At 42.8% G+C, this 17,667-nt stretch overlaps 1 protein-coding gene across 8 annotated transcripts in view; it reads right to left on the bottom strand.

Annotated features, from left to right (window-relative positions):
- Positions 1–17,667, bottom strand: part of LOC106582256 (mitogen-activated protein kinase kinase kinase kinase 4) — a 98,080-nt gene that overhangs the window by 3,577 nt on the left and 76,836 nt on the right. For 5 of the 8 annotated variants that reach the window (XM_014165141.3, XM_014165144.3, XM_014165148.3 and 2 more), the window contains 10 exons: positions 16,937–17,039; positions 16,023–16,337; positions 14,395–14,509; positions 13,995–14,162; positions 13,757–13,900; positions 8,800–8,934; positions 8,200–8,300; positions 7,877–8,026; positions 7,468–7,627; positions 7,208–7,347 (listed from right to left, as the gene is read on the bottom strand). In XM_014165141.3, the coding sequence (XP_014020616.3) occupies positions 7,208–7,347; positions 7,468–7,627; positions 7,877–8,026; positions 8,200–8,300; positions 8,800–8,934; positions 13,757–13,900; positions 13,995–14,162; positions 14,395–14,509; positions 16,023–16,337; positions 16,937–17,039 (1,531 nt within the window). The remainder of the gene's footprint in view (positions 1–7,207; positions 7,348–7,467; positions 7,628–7,876; positions 8,027–8,199; positions 8,301–8,799; positions 8,935–13,756; positions 13,901–13,994; positions 14,163–14,394; positions 14,510–16,022; positions 16,338–16,936; positions 17,040–17,667) is intronic. The other 3 variants (XM_045704715.2, XM_014165147.3, XM_082967126.1) reach the window with 2 other exon arrangements.

The following is a 17,667-nucleotide window of genomic DNA, read 5'->3' as shown; positions in this document are numbered from 1 at the left end:
CTGGCAGAGTTACTCCACCTCAAGAATTCCATTTGGCGAAAGGCTCAGCACACGCATACTCAGGCTGACTGGCTCTAGTTCAGGAAAATTAGAAATAAGTACACTCAGGCGAGCAGTTCTCTCTCTGTGGGTCTAATCCCCAAAAGTTCTGGAAAACGGTTAAAGACCTGGAGAATAAACCCTCCTCCTCACAGCTGCCCATGTCCCTTAATGTTGATGATGTGGCTGTTACTGACAAGGAGCACATGGCTGAGCTCTTTAATCACCACTTCATTAAGTCAGGATTCCTATTTGACTCAGCCATTGCCCGTCCAACATTTCCTCATCTCCCACCCCTTCCAATGCGACTAACCCCGATGCTCCTCCTTCTTTTTCCCCTGCCCCGCTACAAAGTTTCTCACTGCAAAGCTTTTGATAGAGTAGACCATTCCATTCTTGTGGGCCGACTAAGGAGTATTGGTGTCTCTGAGGGGTCTTTGGCCTGGTTTGCTAACTACCTCTATCAAAGAGTGCAGTGTATAAAGTCAGAACATCTGCTGTATCAGCCACTGCCTGTCACCAAGGGAGTACCTCAAGGCTCGATCCTAGTCCCCACGCGCTTCTCAATTTACATCAACAACATAGCTCAAGCAGTAGGAAGCTCTCTCATCCATTTATATGCAGACGATAGTCTTCTACTCAGCGGGCCCCTCCCCGGATTCTGTGTTAAACGCTCTACGACAAAGGTTTTTTAGTGTCAAACAAGCTTTCTCTGACCTTAACCATGTTCTGAACACCTCTAAAACAAAGGTCATGTGGTTTGGTAAGAAGAATGCCCCTCTCCCCACCGGTGTGATTACTACCTCTGAGGGTTTAGAGCTTGAGGTAGTCACCTCATACAAGTACTTGGGAGTATAGCCAGACGGTACACTATCCTTCTCTCAGCACATATCAAAGCTGCAGGCTAAGGTTCAATCTAGACTTGGTTTCCTCTATCGTAATCACTCCTTTCACCCCAGCTGCCAAACTAACCCTGATTCAGATGACCATCCTACCCATGCTAGATTATGGAGATATAATTTATAGATCGGCAGGTAAGGGTGCTCTCGAGCGGCTAGATTTTCTTTACCGTTTGGCCATCAGATTTCCCACATCACTTCATTCTATACTCCTCTGCAAACTGGTAATCTCTGTGTACCTGTCGCAAGACCCACTGGTTGATGCTTATGTATAAAACCCTCTTAGGCCTCACTCCCCCCTATCTGAGATACCTACTGCAGGCCTCATCCTCCACACGCAACACCAGTTCTGCCAGTCACATTCTGTTAAAGGTCCCCAAAGCACACACATCCCTGGGTCGCTCCTCTTTTCAGTTCGCTGCAGCTAGTGACTGGAACGAGCTGCAAAAAACACTCAAAATTGACAGTTTTATCTCCATCTCTTCATTCAAAAACTCAATCGCGGACACTCTTACTGACAGTGTGGCTGCTTTGCGTGATGTATTATTGTCTCTACCTTCTTGTGCTGTTGTCTGTGCCCAATAATGCTTGTACCATGTTGTGCTGCTGCAATGTTGTGTTGCTACCATGTTGTTGTCATGTGGTGTTGCTACAATGCTGTGTTGTCATGTGTTGCTGCCATACTATGTTGTTGTCTTAGGTCTCTCTTTACGTAGTGTTGTGGTGTCTTGTCCAATATTTGTATTTTTAATCCCAGCCCCCATCCCCGCAAGAGGCCTTTTGCCTTTTGGTAGGCCGTCATTGTAAATAAGAACTTAACTGACTTGCCTAGTTAAATAAAGGTTAAATAAAAATAAATAAGTAAATAAATAAAAACATAAATCGGTTAGTTACCACTGCCACAAAGTCACAACCTGTGGACCTGTCTCCATGCTGCTGTGCTGTTTGTTGCTACTTGGCTACCCACCAACCTTTTGGTTTTTACTTTTACTAACCGTTTAATCAAAATCTGCATTTAACACATTTACCAATGTCTTAGTTTTTACCTCGCTCTACTATTTTCATTCAACTTTTTCACCCCGGACGCTTTACCTGGACATGGTTCTACAGGACCTCCACCAGCCGAACCTAAGTAGTAACATTAACACTATGACATTTAATTGCAGTAGCTGTACTCATAATATACAGGAGAACTATCGCCTTATGGTGGGGATAGCTGTGTTGCAAGCACAGCTTCAGATGCAATCGTTAGGCAAGGGCAATTTAAGTGTAGGAAAGGATGAAACAACATCTGTGCCACCAGTAAGTACAGATAGTAGTATAAATATCCCCACACAGTACCCGCAGCCGGACAATTTTCTGGAAAGAAATGCTGTCGGCATACTCAACCGGTGTCGCTCATTCAGTCGACAGAAACTTTCAACCGGTTCTCCCCATTAAGCAGCAAGTCGGAGTCAGGGTCTCTCCTCCACCCGTTACGGGGTCTGAGCTGCCGAAGTCTCCCATTATTAGCTCTGACAAATTGAAAACCCTTGTCATTGGCGACTCCATTATCCGCAGTATTAGACTTAAAACGAATCATCCAGCGATCATACACTGTTTACCAGGGGGCAGGGCTACCGACGTTAAGGCTAATCTGAAGAGGGTGGCTAAAGCTAAAACTGGCAAGTGTAGAGAGTATAGAGATATTGTTATCAACTTCGGCACCAACGATGTTAGGATGAAACAGTCAGAGGTCACCAAGCGCAACATAGCTTCAGCGTGTAAATCAGCTAGAAAGATGTGTCGGCATCGAGTAATTGTCTCTGGCCCCCTCCCAGTTAGGGGGAGTGATGAGCTCTCACAACTCAATCGCTGGTTGAAAACTGTTTTCTGCCCTTCCCAAAAGATAGAATTTGTAGATAATTGCCCCCCTTTCTGGGACTCACCCACAAACAGCACCAAGCCTGGCCTGCTGACGAGTGACTGACTCCATCCTAGCTGGAGGGGTGCTCTCATCTTATCTATGAACATAGACAGGGCTCTAACTCCTCTAGCTCCACAATGAGATAGCCTGCTGCCTGGCCTGCAACCTGTTAGCCAGCCTGCCAGCTCAGTGGAGTCTGCCACTAGCACAGTCAGTGTAGTCAGCTCAGCTATCCCCATTGAGACAGTGTCTGTGCCTCGATCTAGGTTGAGGAAAACAGAAAATGGCGGTGTTCACTTTAGCAATCTCACTGGAATAAAGACCTCCTCCATTCCTGTCATTATTGAAAGAGATTGTGATATCTCGCATCTCAAAATAGGGTTACTTAATGTTAGATCCCTCACATCCAAGGTAGTCTTAGTCAATGAACTAATCACTGATCATAATCTTGATGTGTTTCAGCCTGACTGAAACATGGCTTAAGCCTGATGAATTTACTGTGTTAAATGAGGCCTCTCCTCCTGGTTACACTAGTGAGCGACCAGTTATCTATGCAGCCTAATCAATCACTTTTTATAGCTACTGTTTACAGGCCTCCTGGGCCGTATACAGCGTTCCTCATGGAGTTCCCTGAATTCCTATCGGACCTTGTAGTGATGGCAGATATTAACATTTTTGGTGACTTTAATATTCACATGGAAAAGGCTCCAAAAGGCTTTCGAAGCCATCATCGACTCAGTGGGTTTTGTCCAACATGTCTCCAGACCTACTCATTGCCACAGTCATACCCTGGATCTAGTTTCGTGCCATGAAATAAATATTGTGGATCTAAATGTTTTTCCTCATAATCCCAGACTATCGGACCACCATCTTATTACGTTTGCAATCGTTAACAAATCTGATCAGACCCCAACCGAGGATAATCTAAAGCCGTGCTATAAATTCTCGGACAACCCAGATTCCTAGATGCCCTTCCAGACTCCCTCCACCTACCCAAGGACGTCAGAGTACAAAAATTGGTTAACCACCTATCCGAGGATCTAAATTTAACAATGCGTAATACCCTAGATGCAGTCACACCCCTAAAAACAAAAACCATTTGTCACAAGAAATTAGCTCCCTGGTATACAGAAAATACCCGGGCCCTGAAGCAAGATTCCAGAAAATTGGAACGGAAATGGCGCTCCACCAAATTGGAAGTCATCCGACTAGCTTGGAAAGACAGTACTGTGCAATATCGGAAGAGTCCTCACTGCTGCTCAATCATCCAATTTGTCCAACCTAATTGCAACTTAAGTAAATTACAGACTCCTCTTTGAATCTGCGTATTTCTCCAAAGCTCAGTTGTCCTGAGTCTGCAAAGACTGTCAGAACCTTGGATCAATGGAGACAAGTTTTTTGACACATTCATGAAAATAGTCATGGCCTCTAAACCTTCAAGCTGCATGGACTCTATTCCAACTAAACTACTGAAAGAGCTACTTCCTATGCTTGACCCTCCTATGTTGAACATAATAAATGGCTCCCTATCCACTGGATGTGTACCAAACTCACTAAAAGCGGCAGTAATAAATTCTCTTGAAAAAGCTAAACCTTGACCCGGAAAATGTAAAAATCGGCCTATATCGAACCTCTTCATTATTATACCTCTTGGTGATGTCATTCGGAAACACAATGTCAACTTTCACTGCTATGAGGATGACACACAGCTGTATATTTTGATGAAACATTGTGAAGCCCCAAAATTGCCTACCTGGAAGCCTGTGTTTCAGACATAAGGAAGTGGATGGTGGCAAATGTGTTACTTTTAAACTCAGAAAAAACAGAGATGCTAGTTCTAGGTCCCAAGAAACAAAGAGATCTGCTGTTGGATCTGACAATACATCTTGAAGGTTGTACAGTCTCAAAACAGTGAAGGACCAATAATATTTCAAGGACAACTTTATTCCATCTTCGTAACATTTCAAAAATGATGTGGTAGAATTACAACATTATGTTAATCACATTACTTTTATATTAGAATGTATTCCTATATTAGTATTTTCACAATGTCTGTCCTGAGAGGAGTCCCTGAGGCTTAACGCTGACAGCTGATTTACGATGCCTTGGTGATAAAACCTAAAGACTGCATTCCATTCCATGATTAGTGTCTGTGTGCCTGTCTGCCAGTACCAGGCATACCCTCCCTCCAGTTTATTTCTCCCACATGGCAGATGAATACTGGACTTCATAAATTAAGCGAAGGACCTGGTGTTCTATGTTGTATTAGTATTTTTGTATAAACAAGTAGAAAATGACCTAGAGACAGAAACCTGGTGCAATGTAAATCTTGCTGTCTGTTGCATGAGAGCACAATCTACCTTTGTATAATTTCACAAATCTGTTGTTTGTCCCGTATTCAGGTTGATGTGTTTTAACTATAAAATGCTGTGGCTTAGTCCTGCTCGTAGAGTTCTCAGTGATTACCTTAAGGGTGGTTACCGACCAACTCCATTACTGCAGTAATTAAAAAATAAAGTTCAATTGTTTTGAAGAAATCTAAAAGTCTCTCTCCTTTGACTGGAATAATTCCACAACACCATGCTTTTGTCACATCTAGATTATTCTACCACAATGCTCTACTCGCAGGCTACCCGGATAAAGCAGTAAAAAGACATCAGTTAGTGCTAAACACGGCTGCTAGAATCTTGACTAGAACCAAAGAATTTGATCATATTACTCCTGTGATAGCCTCTCTACACTGGCTTCCTGTTAAGGCTAGGGCTGATTTCAAGGTTTTACTGCTAACCTCAAATATTACATGAGATTGCTCCTACCCATCTCTCCGATTTGGTCCTGCCGTACATACATTCATAAGGGTTTGGTCCTGCCATACATACCTTCATGGGTTATACTCAGCCTTGTCTCAGGGTAGTACATTGGGGTCTGATGATATCCCACTAGTGGTGTGGGGGGAATGCTTTGGCAAAGTGGGTGGGGGTTATATCCGGGCCTGGTTGGCCCTGTCCGGGGGTATCGTTGGATGGGGCCACAGTGTCCCCTGACACCCCCACAGTCTCAGCCTCCAGTATCTATGCTGCAATAGTCTATGTTCCGGGGGGCTAGGGACAGTCTGTTATATCTGGTGTAATTATCCTGTCTTATCTGGTGTCCTGTGTGAATTTAAGGTCTATGTCTCAGGACTACCTGGCCTGATTACTCTGATTTGACCCTGCTGATCATCTATGAACGTTTGAACATCTTGAAGAACAATCAGGCCTCAATGGCCTGGTACTGTTATAATCTCCACCCGGCACAGCCAGAAGAGGACTGGCCACCTCTGAGCCTGGTTCCTCTCTAGGTTTCTTCCTAGGTTCCTGCCTTTCTAGGCAGTTTTTGCTATGGTAAAGCTATATCAACCACCAGGAAGTCAAACCCAAGATAGACAATCCAGAGGCCAGAGAATTTCTAACAACTTCCCAGAAGTATACAGTACATTCAGAAAGTATTCAGACCCTGCAACATTTTCCACATCTTGTTGCATTACAGCCTTATTCTAAAATGGATTAAATAGTCCCCCCCTTATCTATCAACACATAATACCCCATAATTACAAAGCAAAAAGAGTTTTGGATTTTTGTGCATTTCATTTTTTTTTACTGAAATATGACATTAAGTATTCAAACCCTTTGTGTTATTTCATAGTTTTGATGTCTTCACTATTATTCTACAATGCAGAGAATAGTAAAAATGAAGAAAAACCCTTGAATGAGTATGTGTGTCCAAACCTTTGACTGGTATTATATATACTAGGCGGTGTCAGAGGAAGGTCCATATTTTTTAATTTTAAAGACTCCAGTCACCCAAGTCATAGACTGTTCTCTCTGCTACCGCAAGGCAAGTGGTACCGGAGCGCCAAGTCTTGCACCAAAAGGCTCCTTAACAGCTTCCACCCCGAAGCCATAAAACTGCTGAACAATGAATCAAATGGCCACCCGGACTATTTATATTGCCCCCCCCCCCCTTTATTTTTACACTGCTGCTACTTGCTGTTTATTATCTATGCATAGTCACTTTACCCCAACCTACATGTACAAATTACCTCGACTAACCTGTACCCCCACACATTGACTTGGTACCGGTACCCCCTTTATATAGCTTATAAAATGTTTTACTTTAGTTTATTTAGTAAATATTTTCTTAACTCTATTTATTGAACTGCATTGTTGGTTAAGGGCTTGTAAGTAAGCATTTCACGGTAAGGTCTACACCTGTTGTATTCGGCGCATGTGACAAATAAAATTTGATTTTGACAGAGTTATTCATGTAAACAGACCTGGGGAGAGTACCTCCAAATGTGTGCGTACATGTCCAGGGGTCTCACCTTGTCGTTCCTCTCACACAGGAACTTGAGTCTCTGGGCTCTCTTGTGCATGAAGACTCCGTCCAGATGTCCAGTCTCCACAGATCTGATCTCTATGGCTTTCTCCCCCCAGCCCATTATCTGGTTAGAACGGATATAGGCTACAGAGAAAGACAAAGAGGGGGATAGGGCAGTGAGTCGGTGGGATGGCAACCGAGTTAACATGTTTAAATACTTCATTTAAGGACCTATTGTGTGTGAGTGTGTCTGTGTCCACTTACCCACAGAAGTGGGCATCTCGCCCCACTGCAGCACCACGTCCTTGGTGATGCGTCCGTAGGTGTTGACATAGACACCCTCGTCCTCGTAACACACCAGCAGCTCAATGCCATCTGTGTTGGGCAGGATGATGATGGCATGGGACTGGATACTGGTCTGGATCTACAGAGAGACAGACACAAAGACAGAGAGAAAGAGAGCACGAGAGGGAGAGAGAAAGAGAGAGGGGAAGAGAAGAGAAGAAGGATAAGAGAGAGAGCGAAAGAGGGGGGAGAGAGAGCAAAAGAGGGGGAGAGAGAGCAAAAGAGGGGGAGAGAGAGAAATTATTAATTCAATAATGAAGATATCCTTGAAAAAAAAGGAGGAAGAGAAGGGGATGAGAGGTTCCATAGACATGAGTGTGTTTCTTACATGGGTGGGCAGGTAGATGTCGTAGACGGCCCCTGAGTCCACGTCCACAGCATGAAATCCGTTACTGGAGCCATAGATTACCTTCAACCTCTGACCCTCCTCCACCGTCAGGTCAACCAGCAGGGGCTTGTGCACCAGGTCACCAAATGACTGCAGGGGTCAACCAGGAGGCAAAGGTTATTCACATACAGTACAGTAGTGTGTGCATGTGTGTCTGGGAGTCATTTTATCATTGTCATGACAATTCACAATAGCTGCATGACTAATTGAATAGATGGAAGTGAATATCTGTCATGCATAAGCAGGGGCATCGAAGGTTTCACCTTGAAAGCCATGAACTTGTGGTAGGGCTTCGGTGCCCATGCATAGACCTCCACCGAGTTCTTCAGCGCCAAAACCAAAAACTTGATCCTCTCGTATTTCACTGGGGAATAAACCAGTTGGGACACATGAGGATGTTGCCATAAGGAGGCACCAACTAACAGGGTCAATTCAGAGCATCCTCAAGACGTTTAATGACACAGTAGCCTTATTGTTTTTAAGTTCTCTGTCCCAGATACTATATGTAGTAGGAAATCAAATTCTACCAAAATGCTATTAGTTGACATATATTACAGTCTTATTATCTTACTCAGAGATGTGACAGTGCAGAATTGGGACATGGTGTTTGCTGGGTAGACAGAGGGTATTTCGTACGCTGCTGTAGATTTCATTACCAAACTCTGGACTTTATCCCTTCCAACATGTTCCAGTCATGACATGAAGTGCTGACTTATAAAACAGTGGTTCCTAAACATGGGTGCAGACTCATTTGACCATAACATCAATTTCTATGCAAAAACTGTCCTCAATTTTCTCCGCAAAAATGAACTTCCCATCCTTTCAACTCCATTGGCCAGATGCATGCTGGAGATGGGACATACCAACTTTGTAGTGAACAGCACCCTCCAGGTCTCCCACAGTGACCCAGCCCTGCTTCTTCTCCACCTCAGGGTCATTGTGCAGGATCTTGTTCCTCAACCAGGACAGATAGTACACACGCAACTTGTTCTTCTTGCCTTCACGGGACAGGGTCAGACAAGCGGGAGAGGTCAAGAGTCAGGGTACCTACGATATATAATCCATATGTAATGGCACAGGGGGTGAAGTTTCCCTAGGTACAGATCTAGGATCAGCTTCCCCTCCCCAATCCTAAACTTAACCATTAGTGGGGAAAATCCCAAACTGACCTAAGATCAGCATGTAGGGGCAACTTCACCCTACTCCTATGTAATGTGTGGAGGAAGCGTCTTTATTCATTGAATAAAGGTATTATTGGAGTTTTTACTATGTATTTAATTACTGGTATTATATTAGACATCATTATCAATACTAGTACAGAGGATATGCTGAGTCAATGACAGGGTCTGTATTGTTGTAGAACCTGTACTGAATATTTGACAACACATTGCAACATAACGGAATATTGTGTTTGTAAATTTAGGTCAAGGTCAAATTGAAAGACAACATTTTCTGTAAACTGACCAACAAGTCGGCACACACACAACTTTTATATTCATCTACTGAGAATGATAAAGTACAATGACTTGAAGAATAAAAAATATGTATTTCTATCTAAGCTAAAAACTGAAGAAGCAACATCAAATTGTCTCAACGTCTCTTTTGAGCATGGACCCTTTCTTCATTCATTGCAAAATGACATCAAAATGACAGATGACACTGCATCTATGTGTGTTTCTGTGCTTCCACCGTGGAAACCTTTGCGTGTGTGTCAGTGGACATGCAATACAAATATATGATGTGGTACACTCTAACTAGCCATTTACTCGATTTCCTCTGGCTGAATGTCTGTTGGGTGACACCAGAGCAACCAGCGTTGGTTGTTACAGTGAATGAATGACGTGACCACAGCACAGGAAAGAGAAGCAGGAACCTACAGTCAGACACCGCCCGACACCTTTGCACGAACGGTCTCATCAGAGAGATCACCTAGACATCTTAAAAGTGTGTGTGTGTGTGTGTGTGTATGTGTTGCGATAGAAAAATGATGTATTCACCTTATTTGTTGGATATGTAACAATTATTTACTTAACAAAACAGTAAGATATTTCTGTCCTTCTAATGCTGTGTTTTATGGTCTCCACTCTAGCACCTTGCAGCTAGTCTGGTTGTTGAGGACATGGGTTTTACTAGAGATAGCTTGAAGCTGACAATTGGTGATAAAAACCTAAAATCTGGCATTCCATAGACAAGATGTGGCGTGTGTGACCTGAGATAGAGATAGCCTGGAAGAGTTTAGAACAATCCCTCATTGCCTATTCTTCCTGGCATCTGGGAAACAAAGCCAGGTTGGGGGTAAAACACCATCCTGTGTAGATAACCAAGATGGCTTATGGGAGATGGAACCATTGTGACTAAGCATTTTTAGGTCCGATAAAATATTATTATTTTCATTTTCAGTTAGGCTCTCAGCCTAACAGTCAGAACAAGATTGTTGGGCTGATGGTTTCATTATTGTAATAATTAAATGATATTAAATAAAGATGATTGTTTGAATAAATGACCAAGTCTCTCTCAGTACTGAATTTCACACGACAGTGTTTGCATGTCTGTGTTTTCCCGTGTACAGTTGAAGTCGGAAGTTTACATACACCTTAGCCAAATACATTTAAACTCAGTTTTTCACAATTCCTGACATTTAATCATTGTAAAAATTCCCTGTCTTAGGTCAGTTAGGATCACCACTTTATTTTAAGAATGTGAAATGTCAGAATAATAGTAGAGAGAATGATGGATTTCAGCTTTTATTTCTTTAATCACATTCCCAGTGGGTCAGAAGTTTACATACACTCAATTAGTATTTGGTAGCATTGCCCTTAAATTGTTTAACTTGGGTCAAACGGTTCAGGTAGCCTTCCACAAGCTTCCCACAATAAGTTGGGTGAATTTTGGCCCATTCCTCCTAAAGGAGCTGGTGTAACAGAGTCAGGTTTGTAGGCCTCCTTGCACGCACATGCCTTTTCAGTTCTGCCCACAAATTTTCTACAGGTTGGGGTCAGGGCTTTGTGATGGCCACTCCAATACCTTGACTTTGTTGTCCTTAAGCTATTTTGCCACAACTTTGGAAGCATGCTTGGGGTCATTGTCCATTTGGAAGACCCATTTGCGACAAAGCTTTAACTTCCTGACTGATGTCTTGAGATGTTGCTTCAATATATCCACATAATTTTCCTCCCTCATGATGTCATCTATTTTGTGAAGTGCACCAGTCTCTCCTGCAGCAAAGCACCCCACAACATGATGCTGCCACCCACGTGCTTCACAGTTGGGATGGTGTTCTTCGGCTTGCAAGCCTCCCCCTTTTTCCTCCAAACATAACGATGGTCATTATGGCCAAACAGTTCTATTTTGTTTCATCAGACCAGAGGACATTTCTCCAAAAAGTACGATCTTTGTCCCCATGTGCATTTGCAAACCGTAGTCTGGCTTTTTTATGGCAGTTTTGGAGCAGTGGCTCCTTCCATGCTGAGCGGCCTTTCAGGTTATGTCAATATAGAACTCATTTTACAGTGGATATAGATACTTTTGTACCCGTTTCCTCCAGCATCTTCACAAGGCCATTTGCTGCTGTTCTGGGATTGAGTTGCACTTTTCGCACCAAAGTACGTTCATCTCTAGGAGACAGAATGCATCTCCTTCCTGAGCGGTATGACGGCTGCATGGTCCGTTGGTGTTTATACTTGCGTACTATTGTTTGTACAGATGAACGTGGTACCTTCAGGCGTTTGGAAATTGCTCCCAAGGATGAACCAGACTTGTGGAGGTCTACACATTTTTTTCTGAGGTCTTGGCTGATTTCTTTTGATTTTCCCATGATGCCAAGCAAAGAGGCACTGAGTTTGAAGGTAGGCCTTGAAATACATCCACAGCAGGGGCGGAAATCCCGGGGGTGACGGGGGGGACACGACCCCCCCCATCCTGGGAAAAATATGATTTGTCCCCCCCAATATATCACTGAAACATAACTATGTAATTTAAATAATATTAATAATACGCAATGAAAGCAATTGTGCTGATTATAGACACTTAATAGCGCGTTTTTAAGTTTTAAAAGATTGCGACCCCCCCACCCTTTGCCTCACAATGGTTTGATCCACTGCCAGTTCCTTAGTTGGGAAGGTAACAGAGGGGTCGTGTCTACTGTCTGAAAGGCACTCAATGAACGTAACTGACGTAAGGTTAATCCAGTCAATCGCGCACACACACTAGCTGAATATGCAGAGCTAGCGCGCAAATATTAACTATTAAGCTAGCTAGTACCTATTCCATTTATGTGGCGTCGTCAAAGATGGAATCTTTGCTATCGTCAATTTATTCCAAGATCAGCATGCAGATGATGTAAGTTAGTGCTTCAAAGTCCCTGTGATAAGGTTAGCGATAAACTGAAGTCCAAACTGAACAGAACTACACTCTCTTCTACCATTGTCTTAAATATATTTAATGGTCTCGTTGCAAAAGCTAAATTGTCGCAAGGGAACTTTTATTTATTTATTTATTTTATTTCACCTTTATTTAACCCGGGTAGCAAAGATTATAGCAAACTGAAACCACTGAAACTGAATTGTTGCTCGCTAGCTTTGCAAATTCAGCTATTGTTGGAAGCCAGCCAATATGAAACAAACTATTAAAATTACAAAAGGTTGCAGCATATGTTGTGTAAATGGTGAACTCATACAGCTGTCAACTCTTGTCATTTTAATCCGTTTCACATTTGCTAGCTACCTTTTAGATCGAAGCCCAAATAGAATGATAGAAGATGATAGAAGCCCATCTCCTACTGTAAATAACCTACACACTGTGTGTGTGTGTGGCCAGCCAGCCAGGTAGAAAAATGGCAGAAAAATAAAAGACGGACATCAGAGTATTTTTCAGTACACCAAAACGCAAAGTAAGAACCCTAGTAGCCTAATATCTCAGACTAGTTGATAAAATGTTCATAAGAAAGAAATTAAATTCTAATGGAAATGTTTCACAATGATGTCATTAGGCAGAGCAGGCAACAGATGGCACACAGACAGCAGAGTTGGGGACAGCTATGCAGGGACAGACTGGCAGAGACAGGGAGTCTCAGGTAAGTTTGTTGAGTCTTTGTTTGGCAACATTATGAAAGGTTCTCAATTTTTTTGACTTGTAAAATAGGAACATAATTGGAAAATGCCATGGATACCCCCACTCTCAACTTAAACTGGTGACTGAACTAAGATTTGTTAAAGGCAATGGTATTGCTGTTGTGATTAGTTGTGTAGTTTTGGGTACCGGTAGTTAGGAGTACGGGCAAACACCTTATTTCTTTGGTTCCTCAATATACATTTACCATATTACAATGTAGGCTATGTGTTACAGCACTACTTTTGGTGTCCCCCTCAGGAATTGCTCTTGAGAAAATGTCATGTAATTGTCCCCTCCAAAGTTGATATCAGATTTTCGCCCCTGATCCACAGGTAAACCTTCAATTCACTCAAATGATGTCAATTAGCCTATCAGAAGCTTCTAAAGCCATGACATCATTTTCTGGAATTTTCCAAGCTGTTTAAAGGCACAGTCAACTTAGTGTATGTAAACTTCTGACCTACTGGAATTGTGATACAGTAAATTATAAGTGAAATAATTGTTGGAAAAATTACTTGTGTCATGCACAATGTACATGTCCTAACCAACTTGCCAAAATTATAGTTTGTTAACAGGAAATTTGTGGAGAGGTTGAAAAACTAGTTTTAATGACGCCAACCTAAGTGTATGTAAACTTCCGACTTCAACTGTATGTGTAGTAACTGTGCATGTATAGTGTGTGTAGTAACTATATGTATAGCGTGCACAAACCTGATATAGTAACCAGGACGTTGAGTCCCTCCAGGACATCCATCTGTTGGAAGCGGCGTCGGCTGATGAGGGGATACACCTTCCCCTGACCGCTACGATCCAGCAGCATCAGACCACTCTCTGTCCCCACCAGCAGGTTCACTCCTACAAACACTTTCGCATTTAGTTTGCTGCCACCTGTGGCGAAGACTGATATGACTGAGATAACTACATAGCAGAGATAATTGTGACAACTCACCCCAGAGCGCAGCACACAGGATCTCAGAGTTGAACCTCTTCTTGTACTTGCGGATCTCTGGGGTGTCGCTCTGCGGCCGTGTGTTGACAGGGTTCACATTGACCACGGAGCCTTTACGTGACGGGTCCGCCCTCAGTGCCTCCGCCAGCCTGGCATCGTTCCCAAAAGCTACAGAGGACAAGGAAGGGATTGAGTGTAAATACAAGCAGATTATGTTTTACTATCATATAGATTCAGTTATATTTAGTATACATTTATATAACTTTTGTCAGTTATAAACAGGTGTTCTCTGGTGTTGCCTCAGAATCTAACACCAGGTTGATTGACACTGGAGGGAACCACTCGGATACTACTGAAGGGGACTTGTCATCCAATAAGGGGGCTGGGAGAATGGGTTTACCCAGGTTGTTGAGAGCGGCGCCGGATGTAGAGACCTGGAGGAGGCGTGGATCGATAAAAGGAGTGAAGGAGGAGGAGGACTTGTGTTTCTGCATTGTGTTGCTGACAGAATGACTCTAGAGGAGCAGGAGAATAGAACAACAATGAGGATACATAGAATCACATGTATTTCTACCATTATGACATTGACTTACCTGCCAACTCATAGACCAAGACAACAATGGCAGCAGTGTGTGCAATATGAAATATACAGTGCCTTCAGAAAGTACTCAGACTCCTTGACTTTTCCACATTGTGTTACATTACAGCCTTATTCTAAAATGTTTTAAATGTTTTTTTCCCCTCATCAATCTACACACAATACCCCATCATGATAAAGCAAAAACAGGTTTTTAGAAATGTTAACAAATGTATTAAAAAAAAAAACTTTGGCAGCGATTACAGCCTCGAGTCTTCTTGGGTATGACGCTACAAGCTTGGCACACCTGTATTTGGGGAGTTTCTCCCATTCTTCTCTGCAGATCCTCTCAAGCTCTCAGGTTGGATGAGGAGCATTGTTGCACAGCTATTTTCAGGTCTGTGCCTTGACACAATCCTGTCTCGGGGGCCCCATGGACAATTCCTTTGACCTTATGGCTTGGTTTTTGCTCTGACATTCACGGTCAACTGTGGGACCTTACACAGACAGGTGTGTGCCTTTCCAAATCATGTCCAATCAATTGAATTTACCACAGACAGACACGAATCAAGTTGTAGAAACATCTCAAGGATGATCAATGGAAACAGGATGCACCTGAGCTCAATTTTGCATCTCATAGCAAAGGGGCTGAATACTTATGTAAATAAATACAATTTCTAAAAACCTGTTTTCAGTTTGTCATGATTTTATTTAATACATTTTAGAATAAGGCTGTAACGTACAACAATTTGGAAAAAGTCAACGGGTCTGAATACTTTCCGAAGGCACTGTATAAGTTCAATATAAAGTTCAAAGACTACCAAAGAGAAATGTTGAAAGACGGAAGCAAGAAACTGAGGCAGATGTAAGGAGCATGCAGCTATCAGGCATAGGGAAAAATTCACAAAATCACACATTGAAGTAAAGTGAACAAGGCAAAAACAAGAGGTCTCTATGGTGGTGGGTAAATGGCTTTTTATGGTAAAGCAATTGCCAGTGCTTATTCATGAAATACGCTATGTTGTAGCCTAGTCTTGAGAGGGTTTCTGGAATGTCTTTAACGATCTGACTGATTAAAATAAACAAATAATAATCAGAGATAGAGATCTTAGGGCTAAAGGAATACCTGTAATGGGCCTCCAAGAACATGTAAGCCAGTGCAACCTAATATAGTCTCAAAAAGAAGAAATTATGTCAAATACCAGAAACTTGCTAAAAATTTTCAAAATAATATTGTTTCAGAGGGAACAACAAAAATGATCCATCACCACATCACCTTACCTACAGAGCTTGGAGGAAACTAGATTAGTCGTTGCACTCAGAAAAAGGAAACGATAAAGAGCACCACTAGGTGGCCAGAGAGAGAGAGCAGATGCAACCAGCAGAGGGTGCTCCTTGCAGACCCAGGCCTGAAGGAGGGCCAGGGGTCAGAGGGGGGCTGAGGGACATACCTCCAGGAGTATGCTGAGCTTGTCCAGTGGGCTCTGGGGGGACATGGACATGGTGGGGCTCGCCATGCTGGAGGAGGAGGGAGAGGAGGAGGCAGAGGAGGAGGGGGAGTGGTGGCTCTGCTGGATCAGGTCAGGCAGGAGGTGAATGCGGCCCACAAAGCCATTTTTCTCCTGGTTGCCTTGGAGACCAGGGTGGCCTTGAAGGCCGGGAAGGCCCTGGAGGGCAGGGTGAATCAGCCCGGGGCTGGTGTTAAACCCAGGGACAGGGCCATGACCAGGGCTGGGGGCAGGTCGCTTTTTGTTGTCACCTGTACTCTGGAAGTAAGAACAGGGGCACACTTTGGGTCTAGATGTCTTTCTCTGCGGTGGAAGGGATTCTATTGGCTATTGTGTTAAGGGAAGACTAGTCTACTAAAGTAGTCTAGTAAAGTAGTCTATTGAAGCTACAGTCTACTACTGTAAGAGACTTCAGACACATTCAATTGAGGATTAAGTATAAGAAAATGGTCAACAGACACCAAAAGTGTAATAATTTAGTTTACATGTATTAATAAATAATTTCTATGACTTTAGTGGAGCCATTTTATGATGTTCAATCTGTTGCAGGACTACCATCTAGCCTTTATACTGTCATCTAATGGGGGAGCGGGTGGTTAATACTGGGAGTAGGTCAATTTCTCCAGGCTAACCGACCCCTTTCCACTCTAACCCAAACCCCTTCACCAGCAACACAAAGTAAACAATGACAGAACAAATAAGATGAGGTCCAACACAATATCAAACACAGTGGGTAAACTATAAGGGGACGAATTAGTAAATGAAATACCACAATAAAATAACTAAAAGGTTTACAGTGTGTGACTGATATGTTTTTATAAGAGAGGTGGACGGCATGGCCTGGGTGTTGGCCTTACCGGTCTGACGATCAGAGTGTCATCTTTACAGTCACTCTCGCCCTTGTCGTGAACGATCAAGATCTTCACCGATTCCATCTCTCCGTTGCTTAGTCTGGAGGAGCTGGTGGAGGAGGTCGAATAAACAGAGAACAAGGGAGATGGTTAGTGCTGGGGGAAAAAATCAATACAGTTACATATCGGGATATTATTTTTGATGATATATGGTATCGTTTTCACAATATGGCAATATTATTTTTGCAGTAGTTTTCTGTTCCTCCACCAAAACTCCAGTATTTTTCCTTCATAGCTTGTTCTCCATCTTCTTTTTAAATAGGGAGCCAATTTGTTTTCAGCACTTTTATTTCCATGACTGATCAAAGCTCGTTTTCTCAAGGCTCTCTCTCGTCTCTCTGCAGCAGACGTATGGTCTAGACCATCGAATCGCAATACATATAGAATCCTAATACACATCATATTGGCACCGAAGTATGGTGATATTATCGTATCTTGAGGTCCCTGGCAGTCCTAGTTATAATGACCGGACTTTTCCTTCATTGCAATCACAAGCTCAAATGGCATTGCAATATGATGTCATTGAGTACGTTTAAATGCACACCAATAATTGGATATTAAACAGATTATGGCACTAGGCTGAGTATGGCAATAGTCAAGTAAACACCTAACTGCTCATTTTAAATCAGTGTAAGGTCATAATCGAAGTAAGCATACAACGATTAAACACCTGGTTT

The sequence above is a fragment of the Salmo salar genome, chromosome 21 (assembly GCF_965601325.2).
Source record: "Salmo salar chromosome 21, fSalSal1, whole genome shotgun sequence".
NCBI classification, from domain to species: Eukaryota; Metazoa; Chordata; class Actinopteri; order Salmoniformes; family Salmonidae; genus Salmo; species Salmo salar.
Note: the sequence above shows the minus strand (reverse complement) of the source record. Positions and strands in the feature narration are given on the sequence as shown.